Source organism: Equus asinus, unplaced genomic scaffold, assembly GCF_041296235.1.
Source record: "Equus asinus isolate D_3611 breed Donkey unplaced genomic scaffold, EquAss-T2T_v2 contig_307, whole genome shotgun sequence".
In the NCBI taxonomy this organism is placed as follows: Eukaryota; Metazoa; Chordata; class Mammalia; order Perissodactyla; family Equidae; genus Equus; species Equus asinus.
Window position 1 is genome coordinate 493,811 of NW_027224969.1, and position 27,779 is coordinate 521,589.

General features: G+C 40.1%; 1 protein-coding gene and 1 long non-coding RNA gene across 2 annotated transcripts in view; one reads left to right on the forward strand and one right to left on the reverse strand.

The window, feature by feature from the left end:
• Positions 1 to 2,223: 2,223 nt before the first annotated feature.
• The window catches only part of LOC139039784 (serine/threonine-protein phosphatase 2A regulatory subunit B'' subunit beta-like), a 55,767-nt gene continuing 30,211 nt past the window's right edge, over positions 2,224 to 27,779 (reverse strand). Inside the window, exon 3 of the mRNA XM_070503597.1 lies at positions 2,224 to 2,848. Within this exon, the coding sequence (XP_070359698.1) occupies positions 2,792 to 2,848 (57 nt within the window). The 3' untranslated portion in view covers positions 2,224 to 2,791. The remainder of the gene's footprint in view (positions 2,849 to 27,779) is intronic.
• Positions 14,942 to 27,772, forward strand: LOC123276000 (uncharacterized). Its single transcript, XR_011500705.1, has 5 exons — positions 14,942 to 15,065; positions 16,865 to 17,100; positions 20,139 to 20,311; positions 25,203 to 25,273; positions 26,951 to 27,772. It is a non-coding gene; the product is annotated as an uncharacterized lncRNA (long non-coding RNA).

Below are 27,779 nucleotides of genomic sequence, written 5' to 3' on the forward strand. Positions count from 1 at the left end.
AAGCACTGAGCCTTCTTGCTCAGAACAACTGCCTGCTTCCCAAGCAGCTGCTCTGAATCCAACATCTCCATCATCTCAAGCAGCCGTCACTCCCTCCTCAGGTCTGAGCTGACCCATCTCACCTGAGAGCTGGAGTTGCAGGAAGGCACGAGGCAGGAATTGGAGTCAGAAGACAAATGGCAAGCGCAGATTTATGGAATGGTGAGTTCCAATAATTAAGTAACCAAAATGTCATACAGAAATGAGATGTGCCACACAAATTGTAACCATGAGTGCCTTAGAGTTTGCTGAGGAGAGAATAGGATTACGAAGACTTTACCCTAATGGTCTAAGAAGGCTTTGAAAACTACGGATGTCTTTCCACGTGCTTTGAGTCAAGACTTGTTTTCTTCACGTTCTTATTAAAAAATCCACCTCTAGCCAAAAGGGTTTAAAGACATTACCGCCTTCTAAAGATCATGAAAATTGAAAATCAAAATGACTTTGCTTATGTAGGATCCAAACTTTTCTGAAGTATTTGAGTTCTCTTCAAAGGAAATTTCACACATAATTTGGAGGAATGCACGTGTTGAGGTAAAGATTCTTTTAGGGACATTTAGATGGTGAAAGAAAGTAAGCCCTACCCTCACCCCCACAGATAGTGCAATAAACCATTATTAGATCTTATACTGTTATTAAATAATATGTTTTACAAAAAAGATTGAACACATAAAATAAGAACATACCTCTGATTGTTCCAGAAGTAAAAATATCATCATTTTGTGTCAAAAAGCTCTTCCTGATTGACCACACCTGCTATGTTCCTTGTTCACTGTGTAGTTTATTGCTTATTTCTACAGGCCGGCTCTGCAGATGTCACGTCTGGTTATGCGACAGGTTTGGAGTTTTAGTTTATTTTTGGCTGGGATGGCGTGACAAAGTTTAATGTCTTGCATAAGCTTAACATTTCAAAAATTTTTAGCCTGAACTTTGTTACATCTAGGACTTTCCTGAAACTTTGACCTGATAATGAGGAGAAAGTGAACATTATTCAAAAGATGTAGGACAAGGAAGATAGGGAGAAAGGAGCATCAGTACTGAACCCTCCAGATCAATCTTCGCCCTCGACCTGATACAGTTATCAATGCTGCATTAGACAACCCGGCTCTGGGCAGTGAGCAGAAGCCTTTCAACGAAGACGTCTGGCTACTACATACAGTGTTTAGCATGGTTTCCCAATTGAAGGTTTCTGAATTTAATTTAACCTCACCGTTAGCCTCCCTTAATATCTGGCAGGCAAAGTGTTGCACAGTCTGGATAGAATCCTGCTGCAGGATTACCAGATTTCTGGACTATTAGTACTATTCTCTTTTAATGTCATCGTTGTGAAACAAAATGAACAACCTGAAAACTATATTTGCAAGTTAAGCTGCAGTAACCATTTACTGCCAAAACTAAACGTGACCAAAAACCTCTAAACATGACAAAACACACGCACACCACCCTACACCACACACACACACACACACACACACACACACACACACGGGCCAGGAGCCATAAGGCAATAGTTTGATAAATTATACTACTATCAAAATCATACAACTCCCAAACACAGAGGATACACACAAGAGACAGAAAGGATGTGGGTAAGAGGAATCCTCACTTACTACTAGGGAAAAGTATGAACTCTAGGAGACAACCACGCTGAAGAACACTTTACAATAGCCAGTAAGGAGGGTGCAGGACTCACAAACCAACAGCCTCCCTTGTAGACAGACACACTAGGGAAATCCTTGGACACGTGCACAAGGAGATATGTCAATGCAGCATTGTTTTTACTAAAGGAAAAAGGAATAATCTAAATGTTTATTAATTTTAAAATAGAAAAATATATTCATAAAAGGGACTACTATTCGGTAGTTAAAAGGAATAATCTCAATCTATATGCATCCACATGGATAAATTTTGAAGTCATAGTGAATAACCATGCTGAATTGCAGAATGATATGCACAGTCTGGTGCAATTTATAGAAACTTTATAATTTTAAAAAATTATATATATACATTTTTTAAAGAAACAGATCTGTGAAAAAGTATAAAACCATGGGAGTGTATTGTTTAAGGTGTTGTCAAAATCACAGGTGACTCCCTTGTTTAGGCCAAGCCCAATTTGGGTTCTTTTAAAAATAAGCAATGAGGTAGAAGTTTCAGAATATCCAAAGACTAGAGAGTATTCAGAAGTTTCTTTTACCGTCCTTTAATTCTTTCTGCAAAAACGTTCAGACATGAGCACATTGGTTCCATCAGCCTCCTCAGGAAATGTCTTCATTTTTCATGTGCCCGAGCAGATAGGAACGCCCCAGGCCCCCTGCCTGCAACCTTTCATAGAGGCAGACGTTAGAGCTTTGACCCCAGCTAAAATCTGCTCCAAAGTGGGCAGAAAGAGGTATTATGGCCTTTTTCAAATGAACCTCTCCTAGGGTCAAAATAAATTATTGTATAATATATAATATATCCAATCGCAACTCAACGACCTCCTTTGAGGCAAGTTTGACGGGCAGATTCTTCTCTGTTCTTTATTAGCAACATCAGTCAGAAGGTGGCACAGTTTGTGAACAGCTTCTCACGGGAACTTTGCGAGCCTCACTGTTGCAACGATGTGAACCTGGTCTCTCTTGGAAAGATGCTTGCAGATCCCGGGAAGGCTTACTTGAGAACAACTGTCCACAGACAATTCATTATTGCTGTCTTTTTTTCTTCTAAAAGACACAGGAAAATATTTAAACCTTTGGTGCATGTGAGGGGGTTTTCAGGTGTACAAAGGGTCTCCACAAATGATGCACGTCACCTTCGAGGTGGTGGTCACCTGTGGGGAGACGTGGAGAAGAACGGCATCAGTGAGAGTGGAAGAGAAGCTTCAGCTGTACCTGTAACATTTTATTCTTTAAAAAACAAAGGTGAAGCAAATATTGCAAAATCACGGTAACATTTTAAAACTGGATGGTGGACATATAGGTGCTATTATATAATTCTCTCCTGCTTTCTGTACACTTGAAATGTTATACTTAAAAAAATGATAAAGAAACAAAGCAATGCTGAAGGGTGAACAACAAACTTGGAAAAATATATTCAGAACATGTATGGGTGTGGGCCCTGTGGCCGAGAGGTTAAGTTCATGTGCTCATCTTTGGCAGGCTGGGGTTTGCTGGTTCGGATCCTGGGTGTGGACCTACACACTGCCCACCAGGCCATGCTGCGGTAGCATCCCACATAGAAGAACTAGAATGACTTGGAACTAGGATATACAATTACGTACTGGGGCTTTGGGGAGAAAAAAAATACAGGAAAATTGGTAACAGGTGTTAGCTTAGGGCCACTCTTGCTCACCAAAAAAAAAGGAAAAGCATACTTAAAAAAAAAGGAACATGTATGAGAAAAGGGTCTATTTTCCTGATATGTAAAGACAAATCAATAAGGACAAGATAAATGACCCAAGAGAAAAATCTGTGGAGGATATGAATGGGGAATTTATAGAAAAATAGCTAATGAATTTATAAAATATATAGCCTAAATATATATGAATCTCTCTCCATGTGTGTCTATGTGTGTGTATACACTCATCAAACAAATGCAAATTGAGAAAACAATACTGCTTTTCACTATCATATTGGCAAAATTTCTATTTGGCAAAACACAGTGTTACTAATGGTGGAGAAGAAACATTCTCATGTGTTTTTGAGAAGACTGTATTGGTATAATCATTCTGGAAGGCAACATTTTTTACATTCCCTTTGAAAGACCAATTCCATTTCTAGGGTTTTTTCCCTTTGGATATAATTGCATGAATGCACACAGATATATGTATAAAGGTATTGTTTATCATAGTAAAAAATTGAAGAGAAAATAAATTTTCACCAGTGGAAGACAGATCAAATTGATGATGATACATCCAATTGCCGAATAGTCTGTATCAACAAATGAAGATCTCCACAATACAACATAAGTTTAGAATGAGCAAGTGGTGGAACCATGTATACAATACAATTCGATTTGCATGAAAGGCATGCGTTATACATACGTGTGCACCCAAATGTCTGAACGCAGCATCACAGTGATTACCTCCGGGGCATGAAACTGGAGGTTGGGAACAGGCAAGAAACCTTTTCTTTCCTCTTAGACTTTTATTGCATCAGTTAGGACTCTATGCTGCAAATGACGGAAAACGGAAACTCAACCTGCTCTAAGAAGTGGGTGGATTTGTTGGCTTAATGTAACTGAAAAATCTGGGGGGAGTTTCAGTTCATCTTGAATCACGGCTCTGCAATGTCACCAGGATGCTTTTCCTGGGTCATGACTTCATCTTTTGCGTATGTGAATGGTGTCCTCTAGGGGTGTGTACCTGATGGCCCTGATCATCTGGATAGCTCCCCTATCCATTACCAAAGGCAGGGGGGAATGCTTCCCTTTTCCAGAAGCCTCTACTTACTGGCTCTCAAGGGTTCATCAGTTCTAATTGGATTGTATACCAATCTTTGAATCAAACATCATCAATCGTGGCAACGGGCTTGTGGATCAATTCCAGGCAAACAAATTAACATAAAATGGAGTCTGGATGGTTTCCCAAAAGAAAGAGGGATGCTGGGCAGCAAAGAGCAAATATCCACTATTGCTAGATAATGTTTTCCCAAGGGCATGTAATTATCTGTCTGTCTATCTATCTATCTATCTATCTTTCTATCTATCTATCTATCTATCTATTTTATAGTCCACTAGGGCCTAGACTCTGAGCTCCACAGGAAGGGACTATGTTTGTGTCACTCATTATCTGTCCTTTGGGTCTAAGACGGGTTCCTGGAACATGATAGGTGGTCAGATAATATTTGTAGAATAAAAACAAGATGAAACAACCTACATTGCAACCTGACTCCTAATCACTGTCTACAGATTAAGAAAACTTAGTCACAGAATGAGCATCCTCAAGGCTATCTTTCACAATATTTTCATCCCAAGTGATCAGAAGAGAGGCTGATGTAGTGAGAGAGACACAATTTTTAGGAGAAACACTGATGGCTCTTTTAAACATTTGCTGATACTGCTTTTTGTTGATAGAAATTATTTGATACATTGTGTGAATTCATTACTCCTGAACTATTGCAATAATGGATGAACTCAGCTAATTCACTTACTCTATTGTTCAAATAGCTTAGGGTCAGGCTAATTTAAGACTTTTCTTCTTCTTTCTCTTCCCTTTCCTTGGCCCTCCTTTGAGTACTCCCCTCACCGGGCCACCGAGAACTGCTTCTGCCTGTGCAGCTTGCCACATATTTACGGTTGCCAGATAAAATACAGGATGCTCAGTAATGTGTGAATTTCAGATAAACAGCGCATTATTTTTCAGTACGTGTATGTCCCAGATATTGCATGGGACCAGATATTACATGGGGTATGCTTATCTAAAAGATTATTCATTGTTTATCAGAGTTCACATGTAACTGAGCATCCAGTGTTTTTATTTGCTGTAATTTCTTATTTTTATTTGCTAAATCTGGCAACTCTACACATAATGCCGGCTACCTGCAACTACTTTCAGTTTCCCAAAGGGTAAACCCCTGGGCTTTCTGGACCATGAAATAGCTGATTATTGGATTTTTACTTGTTAGTATGGCTCTTTTATACTTAAAGAGCAATCCTAAAGTAAACCCGTGTGTAACCACCCCCCAGGTGAAGAAACATAGCAGAACGATGCCAGTACCTTAGCGCCATCTGTGGTTCTTTCCTATATCAGCATCCTCCTCCCTCCCTTGAGGGGTAACGACTGGCTTTTTTCATCATTCTCTGGCATCTCTTTAGGTTTGCCACCTGTGTAAGCATGCATAACGATATAGCTCCTTTTGACTACCTTTGATAGTTTCTTTGTGACTTGTTTCTTTCACCCAACCTTGCACTTGTGAGGTTTATCCATGTTTATGAGTGCCGCTGTGCTTCCTTACTTGTCATTGCTGCACAGTGTTCCAAAATGTGATCATACCCATGATTATCCATCCATTGTACTGTTGTGCGGTTGATGGTACAGTTTTAACTTAAGTTGAAAATTTTAGAATGTTTTAAATTTATTGCAGGAAACTAAAATAACTACCATAAAATAGTTTCATACCGTTTAGGGAAATTTCTAATACTTAGTACTCCTCTGAAAATTTCTGTTGCTATATTCAATAATTGGGCAAAGTTTAGAGGCTTATATAAATTGGTTCTCATTTATATTCACAAATTGTTTTTTATTGTGGAATAACAGACATATAGTAAAATGCACAAATCTTAAATATATATCTTGATGAATTTTTACATATGTATATACCTGTGTAACCATCACCCAGATCAAGATCTAGAACGTTTCCAGCATCCTTTTACTATGACTGTCTTGCAGCTCTTTTATTTCCTGTTGCTACCTACAAGATAGCTGTCTGTCTAAATTTTTGGACATGCCCAATACAAGTCTGTATGATGATGGGTTTTGGGCTTTCAGGTGCACCACATGGTGAGTCTGCACAATGCTAAGTGGTTCCTTTAGAGAAGGGCTCAAGCCATTCGATTTCCAAAAGGAAAAGTGATAATACAGATGCTGATGGGGCTAACAAAGTAGATGAACTAATGTTTCTATTAAATAAAAAAATATTTATCTTCCAAAAGGAGGATTTAAGATCAGGCAGATAGTAACATCACATGTCTTTATAGTTAAATTGAACATATAACTCTCTGCTTGTGTATTTATCATATAAAGAAAAAACTGACTTATTGCAAATATTATCACCCACTAGCTGTAAAATGCCTTGAACCTGGTGATGTGTAGAAAGTATAAGAATAAAGTTACATGCAAGCAATTTATTCAAAACTTTGAACTTATTGATATATTTTTTATTACTATAATGTATTCTGTATACTGCTCTGTATTCTGACCACAAATTGCTGTGATTCCCCTCAGAATTATGCCACTCTCTAATGGCTACATAACAGCAATGTCTCTTAAAATATACCCAGTGGCACAGTGGTTAAGTTTGCACCCTCCACTTCAGCGGCCCAGGGTTCACCTGTTCGGATCCCGGGTCCAGACAAGGCACCACTTGGCAAGCCATGCTGTGGCAGGCATCCCACATATAAAGTAGAGGAAGATGGGCATGAATGTTAGCTTAGGGCCAGTCTTCCTCAGCAAAAAGAGGGGGATTGGCTCAGGGCTAATCTGCCTAAAAAAAAATATATATATATATATATATATACACTCTGAAATTTATTTATTTATTTATATTTTAATTGCAGTAACATTGGATTATAACATTATATAGCTTTTGGATGTACAGCATAATATATTTCGAATTCTGTGTAGATTACATCCTGTTCACCACCCCAAAATTAATTATAGTCCATCCCCTCACATGTCAGCCTAATCACCCCTTTTGCCCTCCCCTCCTTTCCCTATGGCAACCACCAATCCAATCTCCATTGCTATGTGTTTGTTTGTCATTGCTTTTATCTTCTACTTATGAGTGAGGTCATACGGTATTTGACTTTCTCGCTCTGACTAATTTCACTCAGCAGAATACCCTCAAGGACCATCCCTGTTGTCAGAAATGGCCATGTTTCATCATTTCTTATGGCTGAGTAGTATTCCATTGTGTATAAATACCACATCTTGTTTATCCATTCATCCCTTGATGGGCACCTAGGTTGCTCCCAAGTCTTGGCTATTGTGTATAATGCTGCAATGAACATAGGGGTGCATGCATCTTTATGCTTTTGTATTTTCAAGTTCTTTGGATAAATGCCCTGCAGCAGAATAGCTGGATCATATGGTAGATCTATTCTTAATTTTCTGAGGATACTCCATACTGCTTTCCATAGTGGCTGCACCAGTTTGCACTCCCACCAGCAGTGTACAAGGGTTCCCTTCTCTCCACATACTCTCCAACATTTGTTGTTTCCTGTCTTGTTAATTATAGCCATTCTGACCAGAGGGAGGTGATACCTCATTGTAATTTTGATTTGCATGTCCCTGATAACTAATGATGTTGAGAACATTTTCATATGCCTGTTTGCCATCTGTGTATCTTCTTTAGAGAAATCTCTGTTCAGATCTTTTGCCCATTTTTTAATTGGATTGTTGGTTTTCTTGTTGAGCTGTATGAGTTCTTTGTATATTTTGGATACCAGCCCCTTATCTGGTATATGGTTTGCAAATATCTTCTCAATAAAGGAATACAGTCAAGTCGCAGGAAACAAAATCAATGTACAAAAATTAGTTGCGTTTGTACATACTAACAATGAAGCAGAAGAAAGAGAAATTAAGAATGCAATCCCACTTACAATTGCAATCAAAAGAATAAAATACCTAGGAATAAACTTAACCAAAGAGGTGAAAGATCTGTACACCGAAAACTATAAAACATTGATGAAAGAACCCAAAGAAGACACATAGAAATGGAAAGATATTCCATGCTCTTGGATTTGAAGAATCAACATCATTAAAATGTCCATACTCCTTAAAGCAATCTGTAGATTCAATGCAATCCCTATCAAAGTTCCAACAAAATTTTTCAAAGAAATAGAACAAAGAATCCTAAAATTTACATGGAACAACAAAAGACCCTGAATAGCCAAAGAACACCTGAGAAAAAAGAACAAAGCTGGAGGTATCACACTTCCTGATTTCAAAATATACTACAAAGCTACAGTAACCAAAACAGCATGGTACTGGCACAAAAACAGACACACACATCAAGGGAACAGAATCGAGAGCCCAGAAATAAGCCCACACATTTATGGACAGCTAATATTCGACAAGGGAGCCAAGAGCATACCATGGAGAAAAGAGAGTCTCTTCAATAAATGGTGTTGGGAAAACTGGACAGCCACATGCAAAAGAATGAAAGATCATTCCCTTACACCATGCGCAAAAATCAACTCAAAATGGATTAAAGGCTTGAATGTAAGACCTGAAACCATGAAACTCCTGGAAGAAAACATAGGCAGTACGATCTTTGACGTCGGTCCTAGCAGCATATTTTCAAGTCACACGTCTGTCCGGGCAAGGGAAACTAAAGAAAAAATGAACAAGTGGGACTACATCAGACTAAAAAGCTTCTGCACAGCAAAGGAAACCATGTGAAATTTCTGAATGCTCACTAGAGATACGTTGTTCAGACAGATCTCTCCAGTATTTTACATTTTCAGCATGGGAAGAAAAGAGAACTCAAGCACTGAGAGTTTTAGTGAATCTTAAGGAAAAGTATTCACGTGTTAAATGAAATGATTTTGTGTGCACATGCAATACATGTTGAAGAGGAAGAGAGGGAAGAAGAAAGTGGATGGGCACTGAACAATGTTTTATTTCTATAAATGTGGAGCTTACAATTGAGAATCTCTTGCAGGAAAGATTCCAGGTCAAGATGTACGCTGTGACACATGATTAATCCCCACTCTCTCATCTCCCACTGAAATTCCAACACAGATACTTTTCAAAATCACAGAACTATATCTGTAGAAAATGATTACAGTCTCGTCAGTGTGCCAGAAATTTTGAGGACTACCTGGAAAATAGAAAGCAAATGGGTTGAAATTTCCTGTAAAAATCAAAAGAGAAGAAATTGCATCTCAGGACACCAAAGCCAAGCCAGGTTCTTTCTAGGAAGCCTCAGATAAGCTCTAGGCTCAGCATCAGCGGATTCAAAGGGAGGAGCTGGCTGTGGAGCAACCATCAGTGGAGTTCCCTCAAGATGCTTCCTCGTGAGAGTATTTGGGCCTGAGAGAAAAACCAAAGCCAGACTTGTAGTAATGTCAGAATTTAGACCCAAAAAAGCATTAAAACAAGATACTTTATAATATTAAAGGGGGAATTTGCAATGAAGGTATAAAATCTCTGCACCAAATAACATAGCATCAATATCGATCAAGCAACAACTGTAGGAGATGCAAGGAGAAATAGAAACCCACTAGAGATGGAGCCTTCAGTTCACCTCTCTCGATCTATTTTAGAGCAAGTAGACAAAAGTAAGAAAATAGAAGAAAGTGCAGTAATGTCTTCAAAGGTCTAGGGAAAGACTTTTTGAATTTAGCCTTATTGTTAATTAAGCATCAGGATAAAATGAAGACATCTGGAAATTAAAAAGTTACCATTCAGTCTCCCCACGAGAAAACAATTACTTGAAGTTCTTCAGGCCAAAAATGGGAAACCAAGACATCAGATTGTACATAATGGTGGCAACTAAGTACAACCAGAAAAAATAAAAGAAAAATTTAAGCAGCAAACTTTTAATGTCGTAGCCTTCAGTTTCCTTCTAAATTAGTTCAATCGCAATGTTTGGTTTGCGGTGAATAATACTTATGTAATCTTAATATTGTACATGCCGTGTATTGGTTTTCACTTTTGGGTGTCAAACAATGTCAAAAGCACAGAAGATTTAATAATTATATTACAGAACAACAAGTAAATCTCATAAATCTTGGCAATTTAAAGATTACGTGGCAGGGTATCTCAGCCAACAAATTCAAGTGTATAAGAAATATCACTTTATTTTCTACATTTCAGTTTAATTTCCACCTCTGGGAAATATTCTCTTTCTCCCTCTACCTCTCTCATAAGACCTGCTTGATGGGAAATGTAACCACAGACATTCCTGGGCTTTCTCTGCCCTCCTGGGGTCCCACCAAGGTATGCAGTTGCCAAATATTCAGAGAGAAGGGCGCCCCCCAGGCTTCAGTGATCTGCACACCCGGGTAACCGGGAGCCTCCATGAATGACTCTTTGCAGCGCAGCAGATCTCTGCTCCTTTGGGGCTCCACGCGCGGCATGGGAGTCTCAGCTGAGGTTGGAACCCTGTGCTAGGGTCCTGCTTTCCCCAAATAGCTGACACCACTACCTTTTCTGAGGTTTGCCCCTCCTAGGGCTCCACCATGGAGCAGTGTTTGTTTCCCACGTAGCTTCTCAGCACCGCTCCGGCCCTCGCGGACCTCCGACGGGGGAGCCTCTCCTGCCCCTGCTCCTCCAGGGCCCCTGCGTCCTCCTGAACGTCGTGTGCTCCTCGCTGAGCTCAGGTGTGTGGACAAGTAAAACAGGCAAACATTTGACTGGCTAACTCTGCCCTCCTCCCTGCCCTGTGCCTCTCCTGAGGCAATAAAATTCACAGCATGTTACTGCTTGAATGGAAAAATGGAAAAGGGGAAACATGAATTAAGATCACACAGTATTTTTCAGACAATATTAACATAACTGAGAACAATAGGGAGGTAACTAGAGAGAAGAGGAGTAGAAGGGTAGTGTTCTTGCCTTTCATTGTGGATACTGAATCCATAGTAAATTTGATAAATCAAGAATTAAACATTTATATATGCTATTTAGAGTAAATAAGGCAATGACTAGAAAATAAAAATATAAACAATATAATCCAGAGGTGGAAGGGGAGTTAAATCATGATAAATTCTTAGTCCCTCAGAGTGGAATATCAATAGATTCTGTATAAACTTGATAAAACTTGAAGAAATATGATATAAAACTAAACTAAAAACTATTAACAGAGGTGATTTCTGGGAAATGAGTTAGGGCCTAGGGAGAAGAGGAGAAAACTGGGAAGAGGAGGGAGACTTTGTTATTTTCATTTTAAGCTTTTTTATTTTAATTTTTTTAATGATGCAATCCTTTTCTAACAAAAATTAGGTTAGTTAAAAATAAATGACTATTTTAACACACTGCCTCATCAACATTTATAAGACATACTTAATAAAGAATTCACACATTAAAATGTGCCTATGGGCACTAGGCCTTTACTTTAAAAATTCACTATTAAATTCCTTCCCATATTAGGAAGAGCTGCTAAAAAATCCACACCGAAAAACAAACCCCCTTAGCTTTATATAGATAAACAAATAATTTAGCCAAAAAGAAATACTTGAGAAACGACTAGAAGGAAACACTAACAAAAATTAGCAAGAGTGACAAGGCAATGGTAATGAGCACGCCGTCTTTCAAAAGAAGAAATCATTCAAAATATTTCTTTATCAGAGTCGCAAAAAAAATCATGTCCTCTGGTACAGTAAAACCACTTTAAAGATATATTCCAGCACCCTGCTAAATTCCATCAAAGTTCCTGTATGTAATCTCTATCAGTGCACACTACACTATATATTTACTCCTGAGATCTAAACTTCATGTAAAACTACACATCATCCTGAATAAGAGAGAGTGCAAGATGGCACAGGCAAGCACACAGACTCAGTGCCCTCTTCACAGTCTACTTTCCTTCAGAAGGTGGGCAAGTTCCTTTACCTCCAGCTCTTGTTTTTCTCCTCTGCCAATATGGAACTTCCAAATCGAGGTCTTATGAGGCTTTCCACATATGCCAAGAAGGAACCCAGCTACCAGGCAAAGAAGTCCAAGAGAGACCAAATGGAGAATCTGCTGGGGAAGGAAAGCCTAACCAAAGGGAGAGAATGGCCCCACTTGATAGTCAGCAACTGGGTCCACAAAGATGAGCGAGACGGCCGTGGATTCTCTCACTCTAGTGGGAGAATGAGAAGAGAGAATTAGAAAGGGGATCAATACCCATCCCAGCCAGTGCCTGGCCCTTTGAGCCAACCCAGCTGAGAACACAGACATGAAACACAGATGACTTGTTCCACTGAGGTCTGCCCAAATTCCTGACCCACTGAATCAAGAGCAAATAAAATGGTGGTTGTTTTATGCTGCACATTTTGGGGTAATCTGCTACAAAGGAATAAGTAACGCATATAGTCCCCTTTGTGTATTCTCATTCATGATACTGTTTGTGTCTTCTTTTTTTGATCAATCTTGCTAGAGTTTTATCTATTTTAATTTTTTCAAAGAATGAAGTTTTAACTTTGTCGATTTTCTTATTGTATCTTTACTTTCTATTTCACTGGTTTGTGTACTTTCTTTTACTATCTTTCTATTTTCTTTGACTTTACTCAGTTATTATTTTTCTAATTTCTTAAGAGGGACACATATTAATTTTAAGATTTTCTTCTTTTCTAATATAAGCATTTAAAATTTCTTTCAAAATTCCTTTCAAAGCACCTAATCCCACTAGTCTTGATTTGCTTCTTCATTATCTTTTGGTTTTAGACATTTACATTTTCCATCATAAGTTTCATCTTAAACCCAGAAGTTACTACACAGGGATTTTAAATTTATTTTTCGCTTTTAATTTCTAACTTTCTTGAGTCTATGCAGTTTGTTGAAGTTTTCTTCATGGCCTAGTGTGTGATCATTTGTAACTCCTCCATACGTGCTCAAGGAAAATATGTGTTCTCTGATTATTGAATGTCCATTCGGTCAAGTTGGTTAATTCTTTTGTTGAGATCTTCTTTATATCGTTGCTGAATTGTGTCTGTTTGGTCAATCAGTGCTGAGAGAGGTGTGTTGAATCACTCACGATAACGGCGGATTCATCATTTTTTCTCTGTAGTTCTGTAGATTTTTGCTTCATCAATAGTGAGCCTATTTTATTAGCTCCATACATGTTTAAAATTGCTCTAGCTTGGCGAATAGAATGTTTTATCATTGCACCATGACCCTCTCTGTTCCTAACAATGTGCCAGCTTTCTTTTGGAAAACTGCTTGGCAATTTCTTATAAAGTTAAGCATACCCAGAATGACCCAGAAATACCACATCTATATTTCCCCAAGAGAAATAAAACATGCCCACAAAAAAGACTTGTACAAGAATGTTTATAGCAACTGTTGACCTTAAACAGACAGTCAGTTATTTCTCCAGCAAAAATGGGTTTATGGGGGACCAGGAAAGAATTGCAGTTCAAAGTCTGAAACCATCTCGAGCCAGGTGCAAGTCGCTAGCAGCATGGAGGAGAAACTCTATTCTGGGAGGAAGAGCAAGTTGGGACGGCCATTGTAAACATGGAGTCCAGAGGTATAGCAGCGTTTCACTAGCTGAGTTGTGATAGTCTCTCATTGGCTGAGCTTCTTGGTCAAGAAGAAGTCTGTCTTCTTCCTGTTGGGCTCTGCTAGAAGGTAGGGTGTGAGAGCTCCGCCTTTGGGCCCCAAGACTCCAATTTAATGAAGTTTCTATTTATTAATTTCCACACAACTTTATTCATAATCGCTAAAAACGGAAACAATCCAGATGTCCAGCAATGGGTGAATGGGTAGACAAAGTATTCGATGGAATACTTTTCAGCAATAAAATCCAACTCCTGATCACGCAACAGTAGGGATGGATCTGGAAAGCATGGTTAGAGAAAGAAGGCCCACCTGGGAGAGGACCTACCCCCTTTATGTGTGTGGTGATGGAAATCAGAGCAGAGGTTGGCTGCCTAACAGTGGGCGCCTGGAAAGGGGATGAGGGAACTCTCAGTGATGGAAATACTCTGTATCCCGATTGGGTGGTGCTTACATAGCTGTTTACGTTTAGCAAAACTCATCAAATCACACACTAAAAGATCAATCCTTTCCACGGTATTTAAATTTTACCTCAATAAAAAGCGGATGGGAAAAAAAAAGCCTGGCGATGTTGGAAAGTAACGCTAAGCGATGTAAGGAGAAATCTGCGGTAGTAAACCCTTTTTAAAAAATATTAAGTGAAGAAAACGTTCCAATAAGCTGAGCTGTATTTGTGTGACTAAATAAGGACGTTAAAAAGCCCTGCAAACAGTGAATCCCTTCTGCTCCGAGGAGCGCTTTCATTTTTCCTCGGATGCTGGGGCCCTGGAGCTCCGGTCGGATTAGGGACCCTAACGCCTCACCTGCGCCCCGGCCCCGCCCCTCAGGCATAATCCCGTCGTACCCGCCCATCCTTTGAACCGTGCGTTCACCTTTCAATCAGTTCGAATAGCACAGGGAGAGAACCAATCGCAAGCCTCGTGGGAGAGAAGGGGCGGGCCCCTTTCCCGCAGGGGTTGCTCAAAGGCCCTCCAATCAGAGGCTGGGTGTGGGAAGTTCGGATTCTGGGCGGCTGAGGTGTAGGCGGCACTGCTCCGAGGCGGCGGCGGCGGCTCTCCAGACAGGGAGCGTTCCTTTCCTTTTGGTTTGACTGAGGTTTCACGCGACAGGCTGCCTGAGGAAGGTGAGTGCTGGGAGCTGGAGGAAGGGCGCTGGCTCGCCTCCTCCTAGAAGGTCTGGAAGGGTCTGAGGTGGGCAGTGGCGAGCTGGACGCCGCTTGGGGGAGGCTCCTCTAGGACCACTTACCTGTCCTTCCCGCAGCCGATGGCTCCGTCCTCCAGAAGAGTAAGTATTTGTTGCCATAATCTATGCAGCAGTCAGCGTTTCACCACTGGGCCGTGATTGGCCTCTGGGGCGGGACGATGCTTAGCATCCTTGGCCCCGACCTTCAATTCCAGTAGCTGCTCCCAGAGCCAGCGACAACTAAACCCGCCCTGGTTGGGAACCTCTAGGCAAGCAAGACGAAGGCATTCTAGACTTTCAAGCTGGAAGAAACTCCACTCAGCCAAGAGGGGAACTTAGATGTCCTGTATGTGAAGAGCCAGGCTGCGGGGCTTGAGATCCCAGCTCCAGCGCCTGTTGGCAGTTCTCTCCCTCACCTGTGTAACAGCGATGACACTAACCACCTGTGCTGGTTTAGGTGACAATTAAACACGCCTTTACTATTAACTCGAGCTTTTGCACACACCCTGTCTCTCTTTGTGGAGCATAGTCCTATGCAGTATTTTAAAATAACTAATGGTTTATTGTTTAACATTTAGCACATTAATACTTGCAGGAGGTGGCAAGTCAAATAGTAGAGGAGCATGCTTACTGAAAAGTAGAGTCCTTTGTCACTTCCCCTGGGCTCTTACAGGAGAATGTTATTAGCATCCAGGTCAGAAGAATTCTCATTTTTTATATACTCTGTTGATTGCTTAAAATCATGTAACATTTTAATGGGTTGCATTTCTTGTGCAGATTTTTCTTTTATCTGGAGTTTTCTAGTGGACTGTCTCAGTTATTCTTGTTGTTGAAGAGTATAGTGTGCTTAGAACTTTTCTATCTTCCTATTGCAGACCTTCCCCTTTTTCTTTCTTTTTTTTTTCTTTTGAGCCAGCAACACTTGTGGAGAATCAGTCATCTTTCTCCCATTGGGCTTGGTTCTTTTCTATACCAGCTGCATAGGTGACTCCCTTAGACTTTCCACTTTCCTTTATTCTTTTCCTCATTTGAATGAAGGATTTCCTGGAACACATGGCATCCTGTTTCTTGTCCTTCTCCCTTGTTTTGCTTGAACACGTTCTCAAGAATCTTTCTAAGAAAAGAGTATGGGCCAGGTAAACAATATGATTTTTCACATGGCCGAAAATAATTTCATTATGCCCTCAAATGGCAAACTATGGTTATCCTTCTGTATCACCATGGTAGTTCTTCTAAAATCCCATCTTTTGCTCAATCTTGTATATCCAACTGCCTGCTTATCATCCCTGTCTGTCTAATAGGCATCTCGTGTGTTTGGTTTGTTTTGTTTTTTGGCTTGAGAAAAAATGCCAGGCTGCCTGCCTTCATCACAGGGAAAGGTTAGGAAACGATTCTGTATACTGTCCTTCACTTACTTTCCCTATTCTCTCCTTTCCTTCACTCTTGTCACTTTGTAATGCTGTGCGGTGAGCCTAGAGCCTCTTGTTTGTGTTATGGCCCACAGCTTCCTGGGCTTCACTTCATCTGTCAAGCAAGGCCCTATGTAGAAGCCCAAAATAGATCGTACTATCTTTTGATAACTTTCTTCCCACTCTGCAGTGTCGTATATTTATTCCATTTTGTACTGAAAATTTTTTATTTCAGAATGCTCTGAGGTGGGGCAGGAGGTGAACTGGAATCTTAATTTTTTAAATAATATGAAAATCTATATAAGTTGTCTACCTTTCTTTTCCCTGGCAGGATGGCTGCATCACATTTTGCCAGTCAACTGAGAAAGGATTTAAGTATTGAGATGATTAGAACTAAAATTGCTGAGGAGAGTTTTCTCTCTCAGAAAGCAGACAGATATGATAAATATGAACGAAAAAGACACTCTGGTTTGACGGATGTCAACCTTCCAACCTTGGAAGGTAGAAATCTTGAATTAGAGGAGACATCTCAAGAGCCTATTCCAGAAGAGATGAGTGTGAGGCAAAGTAAGTAAAGAGCTATTGTAATTTTAACTGCTTTGAAGAGGGGAAAAAAGTTGGTTTAATACCTGAGGTTAAAAAATCCTTGACCAGGGGCCAGCTGGGTGGTGTGGTGGTTAGGTTCACATACTCTGCTTCTGCGGCCCGAGGTTTGTGGGTTCGGATCCTGGGCGTGGACCTACATACTGCTCCTCAAGCCTGTGGCAGCATCCAGCAAACAAAATAGAGGAAGCTTTGGCAACAGATGTTACCTCAGGGACAATCTTCCACATCAAAAAAAAAAAAAAACTTACCAGAAGAATGGAGTTTTGAAATACCATTCTAAATAACTTGATATTTTCTATGACTAAATACTTCCTATTTAAGGTAAGGGCTGTGAAAGTTCCATTCGCTTGTGGAGTGTTGTAAGTTCTGACTTCTGGAGTTTGAATAAGATAAGTGTTGACAAGATTAATTGATAAGGGACATTAAAATAGAAGTTTTGTAGCTAAATCAGGTCTCAAGTTGTTTAAATGTTCACTGCTTCAATTTTGTCATTTTCCAGGACCAGTGAAATATGCAGCCCAAGGGCCTTCTTTACAGGGAGACCAGCTTTACTCTGAGTGACATGAGAAGCCATTATTGGATTAGTGTGTTTATAATCTGCTTTATGTTTTAAAGCATCACTTACGGATGGTAGGGTGACCAGCATGGCCTCCAGAAGACCAGCTGGGAGATAACTGCAATAATTTAGCTCATGGTTGACCACAGTGGGAACGGCAACCCTGGGTGGTTTCATTCTGGTTACATTTTGAAGTTTGAACCAATAGGATTTCCTAATAGAGTGGATGTAGGTTGATAAAGAAAAGTCAGGATGGTTCTAAGGGTTTTGGCCTGAGCAACTAAAAAAATGGAGTGGCCATTTACTAAGTTGTAAAATACTGAGAGAAGAACTTGCCATCTATAGATGGCAAGTCAGGGTGCTGTCTAGTATGGTCTGATGATGTGAAATATAAAGCTGGGCTGTTTTAGTGAAGAGGAAGAAATAATTGAGAAACAGCAATGAGGGACCACCCCCCACCCCGGCCCGCTTCAGGCCCAGTGATATGACCTTTGTGGGAGAAGAAAACAGTCAACCACTTGAGAGGACAACTAGGGGAGCGTTGTCTTCAGGGGAGAGCCAGGTTATGGTTAGATCAAGAGATGAAGGGAAGAGGAACTTCAGGGAAGTTGAGGATATAGGGGTTTCATCGATGATTAACCACTTCATCATCTGAGCTTTCGCATCTTCTGTTCTCTGCCTGGATTATTTCTTTTAAACAACTTTATTGAGGTAGAATTTGCATACCATAAAATTTACCCATTTAAGTAAATGCCTTTTGTTTAGTAAATTTACTGAGTTGTGCAGTCATCTCCCTGGATTATTTTAAACCCTCACCCAGTGGGCAAACGCACTCTCATTCTTCAGAAACCTTCTCGGGTATTCTCTCTTCTGACAAGCCTTTCCTGACCTCCCCAGACAGGTTTATACTGATTCTCGATTGTGCATTCTCGTAGTCTTCATTCCATGCTAAACCAAATTGAAACTGTGCTCATCTCCCCCACGATACTGTGAGCCCTTCAGGGGCAGAAATTCTCTTATTCTTACTTCCTAAAAATGTCTGGTACATAGTAGCCACTCACATTTTTCAAACAAGTTTAAATAAACATGAAAATACATAGTAGAAACCTGAGTTGAGAATCACAGGTGGGAGATAAGGAATCTGACAGGTCAAGGTGTCATCAAGGGATGCCTCTGAAGCTTGACTGAGGCTGGAGGAGCTGTTTCCAAGATGACTCACTCACATGACTGGCAAGTCGATGCTGGCTTTTGGCAGGAGGCCTTAGTTCTTCGTCATATGGTGTCTCCATAGGGCTGACGCGGGGTCGGTGAGCCGAGGAGTCGAAAGAAAGATTTCTTAGACTCTCAAGATCTGGCAGTAGTGCTCTTTTATTTAGAGAATAGTGTGGAATAGCATGGGGACAGGACCCATGGGCAGTCGGAGCTTCTGCTGCTGCCCCGAACTGAGGGTTGGGGCCAATATTTAAGGCATAGGTGTGTGAGTTATCTCTTTATTAGTGCCCGTTTGGTCTGGCCATTTGGCGGTCCCACAACTTTTAGATAAGAATCAAACCGGATTGAGTAAATGGCAGAAGTCACCGCTCAAATATTATCCTCGGCTAAAGACAAAGGAGGATTTTGGGGTGGGGGGTCAGTTACATGAGGTTGCCAGACAGTTTCCAAAGATAAGGCCATCCCCCCTTCCTCCTGGCTCAGAGAGGGAGGCATCTTCACAGATAGAGGTTTCCCTTAGAAATGTAAATGTTTTCCCAACAAGGGGCAAACAAATTCCAGAGAGGGAGGCATGAAGATTTCCTTTACAAATGCAATTGCCTCTGATCAAAGGGCAAACAAATTCCACTCCTTGGAGCCTGCTTCTTATCTGTAGTTTTAAAAGTAACCAGCCTAAAAATCCTCATCATAAACTGTTTTAAAATTAAGCAGCCTAAAAATCCCCATCAGGGCTGCCTGAATCTCCTTAAGGCTCCACATGGCCACTGACTTCCCCAGCGCAAGTGATCTGAGAGAGAGCAGGGCCAAGCTGCACTGTCTTTAATGATACAGTCTTGGAAGCCACACTCCATCATTCCCACACTTTTCTTGGTGACACAGCTCAGCCCTATTCTGTGTGGAGGGGACAACACAAGGGCATGACTACCAGGAGGTGAGAATTGTTGGAGGTCAGCTTGGAGGTGGGTGATCATAGAAGTTAATTAATTTAAAAGTGAAGTAATGGATGCCTAGGGGATGGCAAGCAGTTAATTTGTGAACAAGAGAAGGCAAAAGGGAGAGAAATTTTGAAAGAACAGGGGTTGAAATGACTTGTGTGGTTAGCGTGCTAAGGAATCAATACGAAGTTACTGAAAGTATTGCTTAGCAGCTGTTGAAGTTAGATAATGGTATTTTAGACATTTGGATAACTTTTTATTTGAATGTTTTATATGCTATTTTCCCCCCTGCTTAGGATCAGCAAAGTCTCTTCTAAGTGATCAACGAAGACAAATGTTCCAGAAATACCTAGAGGAAAAGCGACTGAAAAAATTGAGAAACCTTCAGCGATGACCATTTATAGTGGGTGTTTATAGACATGATAAGACTATTTTTCTTTCATGAATACCAGCACACCAACCAAAAAAGGTAAATTTAGTATCATAACTTGATATTCAGGAATAGTTCTTAACCAGACTTTTCTTTAAGAGATTATACTTGATCTTAGCCAAGAGGCCAAGAAGCGATTATTTGAGAGTTTAAATGACTAAAACAACCCTTTCCCTGTAGTCCCTTTATTCACTTAGCTAGTTGGCAGGAGCTGGGAGTGACATCCTAATAGTTCAGAAGATGGAGATGAGGTCTCTCGGTGCAGCCATAGGTAGGTTGACACGGGATAAAACTAGCAAAGCAGTCAGAGCCAGGCTGGACGGGCAAGGCCGGGCGAAGGATCTGGCGTCCACCCTGTCGGATGCGGAGAGTCAAGAGAGGCTTATACATGAGCTTGTACCATGATCAGATTAATAATTCAGGAAGATTACCCTAGGCTGGAAGATCGTAGTCTGGAAGGGGAAGAACTTATAGGTAGGAAGACTGTAGTGAGACTGTCGTGATGGAATAGATGAGACAGGATAAGGGGACTGGGGCAGTGGGCTTAAAGGAAGAAACAGGTGTGAGACATCTCAGGAGATAAATTTGACGGGGACCAAGCAGATGGTGAGGGGTGAAGGAAATTGAAGAGTCGGAGATAAGATGATTCTGAAGATAAATTAGTTTGAGCAACCATATAAATTGTGCTGCAGCTAAAAGAGGGGTGGAAGCCAGGAAAAGGAACATGCCTAAGTGGGTGCATATTGATAATGCTTTTCCTGCTTTTTCTGCAGCTCATTTGGGCCATCTGGATAACAGGCAGTTGGGAATAAAAATTTGAAAATCAGGACGGAGATCCATGCTGAGTGGTGGATTTAGGATATGATATTGGGAGTATGGATGGGGGTTTAAGCTGTAGGGCTAAATGAGACCACTCCAGTAAAGATATACACATTGTGAAAGAGTGAGGACTAGAGAGCACCTTCAAGTGGGCAGAAGTCAGGTACCAGTGATAGGTCAGATTGGCAGGAGAGCTAAAACAGGACAGAAGCTGGAGGAGGGGTGATCTAAAGAAGAGAATGATCCATGAGTTAAGGGGGATGAAGTTTGAACACAGGCAGCTGGATTTGTAAATTAGGTAGTCACTGGTGATTTGCTCTTTTCAAGGTAGTCTCTTGTTGGCTGTGTATTCATTCCTGATTTAAATAAGAATTGAATAATATAAAAGCTCAAGATATCGCCTGTTTTTGTTTGCTTCAGGAATGTCATTGATTTGAGAGACCTTTGATTACTCTGCATGTGACCTTAGGATAAGGTGGAAGTGACCAAAATTAGTAGAATGTAGCTCAAGGTGGAAAGATACAGAAAAATATGGTGTGTATGTGTTCGAGGAGGGCGAGATTGTTTCTGTTTGGAGGAACATCAGAGAAGACCTCTTGGAAGGGGCTGAATTTAATCTGGCTTCTCAAGAGTATGTAAGGCACCAGTCATTGGTCTAAACTGTAAACAGCTATTTACAAAGTGTTATATGTAGGGGGAAAAAGACACACATTGTTGTGTTAAATACTACGATTCACCAGTAGTTTTTTATTCTACTTAGACAATAGCCATCGCTGAATATTGTTTACTTTGTGCCTCGTTTCTTCAGCACTAGATCTTCCCTGAGATTTGGAGAAGCAAGTGGCTTCTAATCTACAGAAGAAGTCTGATTGTGCTTCTTCAGGAATTTTAGAGTTGATAAATAACTTATCACTTTTAATCAATCCTTCTCTTGCTGGATTTCTTCCTTGCTTTGTGATCAGGTCTCCATTTTCTTATGGACAGAGGACAAGTGCACAATCATTGGATTTGAAGGCAAACTGTCAAAGCTAAGAAAGTAAGCTGTGCAGTATCTTTTCATAAACAGGAGAGAAGAGATCTTAATACTCTAGTTTCTTCATTGACCCCTTCCAAATATTTCCAGTTCATCATATTAACAAGGATTCTAATACCTGGAAAATATAGTATGAAATTTCTCCTTTGTGCTCACTGAGAAATATGAGTAAGTTTTGAGGCTTTTAAGCATAATTTAAATCAAACCAGAACCAGAAAAGAGAGTAATTTAAGTTAGCAAGTATCTTTTTGCCATAAATGATTAAGGGTTGGATGACTAAGGGTAAAATTTAACTTTAAAATGGAGACTTTATTTTGTAATGAGACATGGAAGTAAATTATGGCAGTTCATTTTTTTTAACTTTGTCTGCTTTTGATTGTTTTAATGCTGTTCCATCTTGTATGGATTGCCAGGTCAAAGGCCAAAGCCCAAATGGAGCTGACTAGGGTGAAGTTGATAGTAGATAATTGTTACTAAAATGATGAATCGTGCTCCTTTTCTCAGAGTAAGTAAATTCATTTTAAATCTATTATCAGCTTCAATCAGAGTGATTATTTTACTAGAGTTAACAGTACCAAACTCCCTGTTATTGGCATGGTGACATAGAGCAGTTTTGGCTAGATGCTAAGGAAGTACTCACTTGAAATATTCATTGCCAAACATCCCTTATGAGATCTATACCAACTCTGTGTGTCACTCTGTTTGTTTACTGGGCTCTATTATGCATCCATGTCACTATAAAATGCAGATAGGGATATAAAGCACGTAGGGTGGGGGATAAACTTACGGGTCTTCAGAACACCATTATGGACAAAGTTAATAGGACGATTACTAAAATAAAGTGAAGTGGGCAAGGAGGTAAATAGCATGTCTCTTTATCAGGTGAGAAGGCTCCGTTTCACGTATTCAATAAATTGAGTCACTGCCATGTTCCTCTAGGCTCTAGGATATAGTAATGAATAAAGCAACATTCCCTGTTTTCATGGAGCTTACATGTGAGATAGGCAATGAAAAGAAAAATATATAGTATGTGATGGTCCTAAGTATTATGCGGGAAATAAAAAAAAAAAAAGGCAGATGGGGAGTATTGAAGCTGGTACAGGGTGAGCTTCCGATGGGGCCTCACTGAGACGGTGGCGCTTTGAATGCAGTCTCCAAGGAAGTTGCAGAGTGCACTGTGGGAAGAGTTTTCTATCCAGGAGAAGATTTTTCCAGACAAAATTCAAAAGTTTTGAAGCGAAAACATGCTGGTATGTTTAAGGACTCTCAGAAGATTATAGTCAGCTATTTAGAATAGCTTAGGCTATTGGCATTTTCAAAATTCTAGGATTCTACAAAAAGTTTGTAAGGAAATCTATATAATGGAAAACTTTTTTCATCTCATCTTATTTGGGGTGGTGGATTTTTTGCTGGGTCATTTACAATAGATTTCAGATGAGGGGTCAAAATACCGATTGAAAATGTGGTAATTTGATTCATCAAGCAATTAAATCACATACCACCTAATCTTTTCAATAGATCATTAATAGGAGTGATGTTCGAGCAACACGATCTGGTCAAAGACAAACCTCTGAAAAGAAAGTGTCCAACGAGAAAAAGGTAGCTTATTATTATAAGCTCTGACGTTGCCGCAACAATGCTTTAGTAATTACCGAAAGCATTTAATTTCATGGTTCCCGCAGCAGGGCAGCCTGCAATGCCCACGTGCGTGAGAACCACTCGGTCGATGACTCAAAGAGCGAAGCAGACCTCGGGGGCAGGCACCGCCAGTGCAGCCTCTGCGGGAGCAGCCTTGGCTGTGCCGGCCACGCGAGCGGCACGTGGTGAGAACTGTTCCTTCATCAGTGGCTGAAGTAGAATGCTCTGGTCCCTGAGGTTTTTCGTGTTCAGTTTTTAAAGTCATCGTGTACTTCTTTGAGTAGGCGAGGAGGAAACGGGAGATTCCAGGTCCCGAAGACAGGTTCAGTGCCCCACCATCCAGTTAGCACACAGTGGGCGCTCAAGCGGTGAAGCATGTGCACCGGTGGGCAGCGCCACAAAGTGAAGATTAATGGCCCCAGTAAATTACAGCCCATTTGTTTGGTGGAATACAGTGTAGCGTTTAAGAACGATCCTGTGAAAGACACTTCATGACATGGTCCAGGATGTATTAAGTGGGCAAAGAAAACAGGTCCAATTCTGAACAGTGTGATCACAATTCTAAAATATGTATGTGAATATGTGAACATAGGAAAAAAACTGGAAAAGCATACCCTGAATTGTCAGCAGTGATGATTTCTGAATAAGGTCATCTTGAGTGATTTTTATTTATTTATTTTTTGAGGAAGATTAGCCCTGAGCTAACATCTGCCGCTAATCCTCCTCTTTCTTGCTGAGGAAGAGTGGCTCGGAGCTAACATCCGTGCCCATCTTCCTCTGCTTTATATGTGGGACACCCACCACAGCATGTTTTCGACAGGCAGTGGGTGGGTCCGCACCCGGGATCTGAGCACCTGGGCTGCCAAAGCAGAAGCGTGAACTTACCTGCTGCGCAGCGGGGCCAGCCCCTCTGGGGTGATGTTTTTTGCGCTTTGCTTTTCCTGATTTTCTATAATAAATATGCATTTGATAGTCAGAGGCAAAAGGTAAAATACTTTAGCACCTTTGGTTTTGTAAACAGATATCCTATACTTGGCAGGAAGTTTTATCTGTATTTATCGTATTTAAATAGGGTATTTTAAATAGGATATTTTAAAATGACTTTTAATCATAAAATCCATTAAGGCATAGATTCATATTGTTGCCTTTTTTTCTTTCCCAAATTACCTAGTACTTTTTAATTTTTTTCGAGGAAGATTGGCCTTGAGCTAACATCTGTGCCCATCTTCCTCTAGTTTATATGTGGGACAGCTGCCACAGCATGGCTTGATAAGCAGTGCATAGGTCCATGCCCAGGGTCTGAACCAGCAAACCCCGGGCCACCAAAGTGGAGTGTATGAACTCAGCTGCTATGCCACTGGACCGGCTCCTTACCTAGCATTTTTAATGCAGAATTTTCTATCTAGTCAAAATGGATCTGTTATGTCATTTTTATTTTAGATAATATAACAGAAAGAAAAGTACCAGATCAAGGAAGGCCTGCCAAAAAGATCGAAGAAGAACCAGGCAAGGTAGAGTATAAGTATCTGTTTATTTCTAGACATTTGGAAAATCTCATTTTTATTTTCATGAAGCTGAAATTAAGCTTACAAAACTGCTTCAAGAGGTTAACCTCCACGTGTGTGAAAACCTCTTGAAGCACAAGGAAGCGTCAAGAGGGTTTACTGTTATGGTTTGTGAGGTGTCTCATCTTTAAAACCTTATAGGTAGAGAATGTGTAGTTTGGTTAACAGAAGAGAGAAAATAAAAACACAGCTGACGGAAACCTTCATGTGAGCATCGGCTAGGAGATGGGTGCAGTGGGTGAAATGCGTTGACTCTGGATTCAGCTAGGCCTGAGTTTGCCTATTGTCTCGCTTCCAATTGGCTATATAATCTTGGGGAAGCTATGAGTTTGTTCTCCCAGCTGTAACATGTAATATCTACACAGAGTAGTTTCAAGAATGAAATCACCTGACGTTTCTGACAGCATCTAGCATAGTGCCTGGTAGAGTCTTCAAAAAGAGCCACCATTTCGAGGACCCAATCCCTTAATTTATAATCCATGCTATAATTCCTTAGCCTTAAAAAAAAAAAACAAAGTTATGCCAAAGTGTAAGAAACCTGGCTAGGTTCTTACCAAAAATCAGACATAGATCCTCCAAGGAAGGCAGTACAGGGTGATCTTCACAGGCGAGCAGCTGGACCTCACAGCTCCTCCCTCAAGGTTGGTTTTCTCCTTAAGGATTATCGCTAGTGTCTACCTTTGCAGCCACACAGGCCTCAAGCACAGTGTTACCCTTAAACTCTAGTCCGGGTAGAAATACGTATCTCATTAAAACTCAGAAACGTAGAAACCTCTAAAAATTATGTTGAAATGAGTGGATTAAATTGGCAAAGGTGGTTGAAAGGTACAAACTTCCAGTTATAAAATAAGTAAGTAGAGAATGTAATGTACTGCATGGTGACTACAGTTAATAATATTGTATATTTGAAAGTTGCTAAGAGTAGATCTTAAAAGTTCTCATCACAAGAAAACAAAATTTGTAACTGTGCATGGTGATGGATGTTAACTAGACTAACTGGGGTGATCATTGCACAATATACAAATATTGAATCATGTTGTATACCTGAAACTAATGTAATGTTGTATGCCAATTATATTACAGTAAAAAAAACTACCAAATAACAAATTGACTTGAAAAAGAAAATACGCTTCACATTTTATATGGTTAATCTTATTGTGCCACATTGAAAAATAGTTTTGCTCATATGATAAACTTATTTATAATAATCCAAAGTTATTAAAAAAGATTATGTCCTTGACAATACTGGTAATCCAATAAACATTGGATTTCTGATTCTCAAACCTTTGTAATTATCAATATAATTTAAGTAAAAAGATACGTATTTGTTAGGTGAGTGAATTTTTCCACCTTAGTTTTCATATATTTTAATTTTTGGTAATACCTAAAACCTATTACATAGTTTTTTTAATATGGATTGGTTCTCCCTCTTTCTGGACCATAGCAATGGTTTATGTAGCTGGTCTTCTGACTCCATGTAAACATTTAATTGTATTTGTTTTTGTTTCTTAAATTATGTACGTGGGATATATCTCTTAACTTTCACATTTTCGGGCCTAAAAAATTGGTGGAATATATCCCAAGAAGAGAGACTCTCACTCTATTCTGTTTATTCACATCCAGGTCATGTCTTTTAAAGTTGATAGCGAAGTAAATACTTTGGAATCACAAACCAGTGTGACAAACGGAAGGGATCCAGATGGAGTCTTATCCAAAGTGGAAAAGTTACCTGAGACAAATCCTGCAGAAGTGAAAGGGAGGCCATCCTTCGCACCAGTAGATTTTCTGTTTCGGCCACCAGATGGTCTGAAGAGCTATGACGTAACACCTAGACGCCAACAAGCACCGCTACTTTGACAGCCAGTGACAGAATGAGATGTTATTAATGAATTCCTTGCTGACATGGAGAACGAATGCCTTTCTTAAATTTGGCCTGTGCTTTTTAAGTTATTTAGTTAGTAAACTATGTTCATTACAAATCATGAAAATTTGACCTCTCCAAAAAATTTTTCAGAAGGATACAATAATGTATTTGACAGATTTGATATTTTCTGTGCATTATTATTTTCACGATTCAATTTGCTTTTTTTTGCTTTTAAGAAGTGACTTAATTGCAACACTTAGAAATAAATTTTTAGAAAGAAGAAATTGCTATACTGCAGCTCAGACATGGTTTGGATTTTTTTGTTTGTGTTTTTTTTACTGAGTACTACTTTATAAAAGCTATCTCAAAAGACAAAATGATTAACTTGTAAAGTGGGGAGAAAAAATCAGTTTGAATCTTTACAAGAAATGGCAAGGTTGCTTTCCAAAGGCTGGCTGGCGGCAGATTGACCGAGAACTGCTCTGCGGCATCTGAGACTCCTAAGTGTGTATGTCCGGTTGAGAGGGCTTTGCATCTGTGGATCTCATCACAGGGGGCAGAGACGGGCCTTCCCGCTGGAGGTGTTTA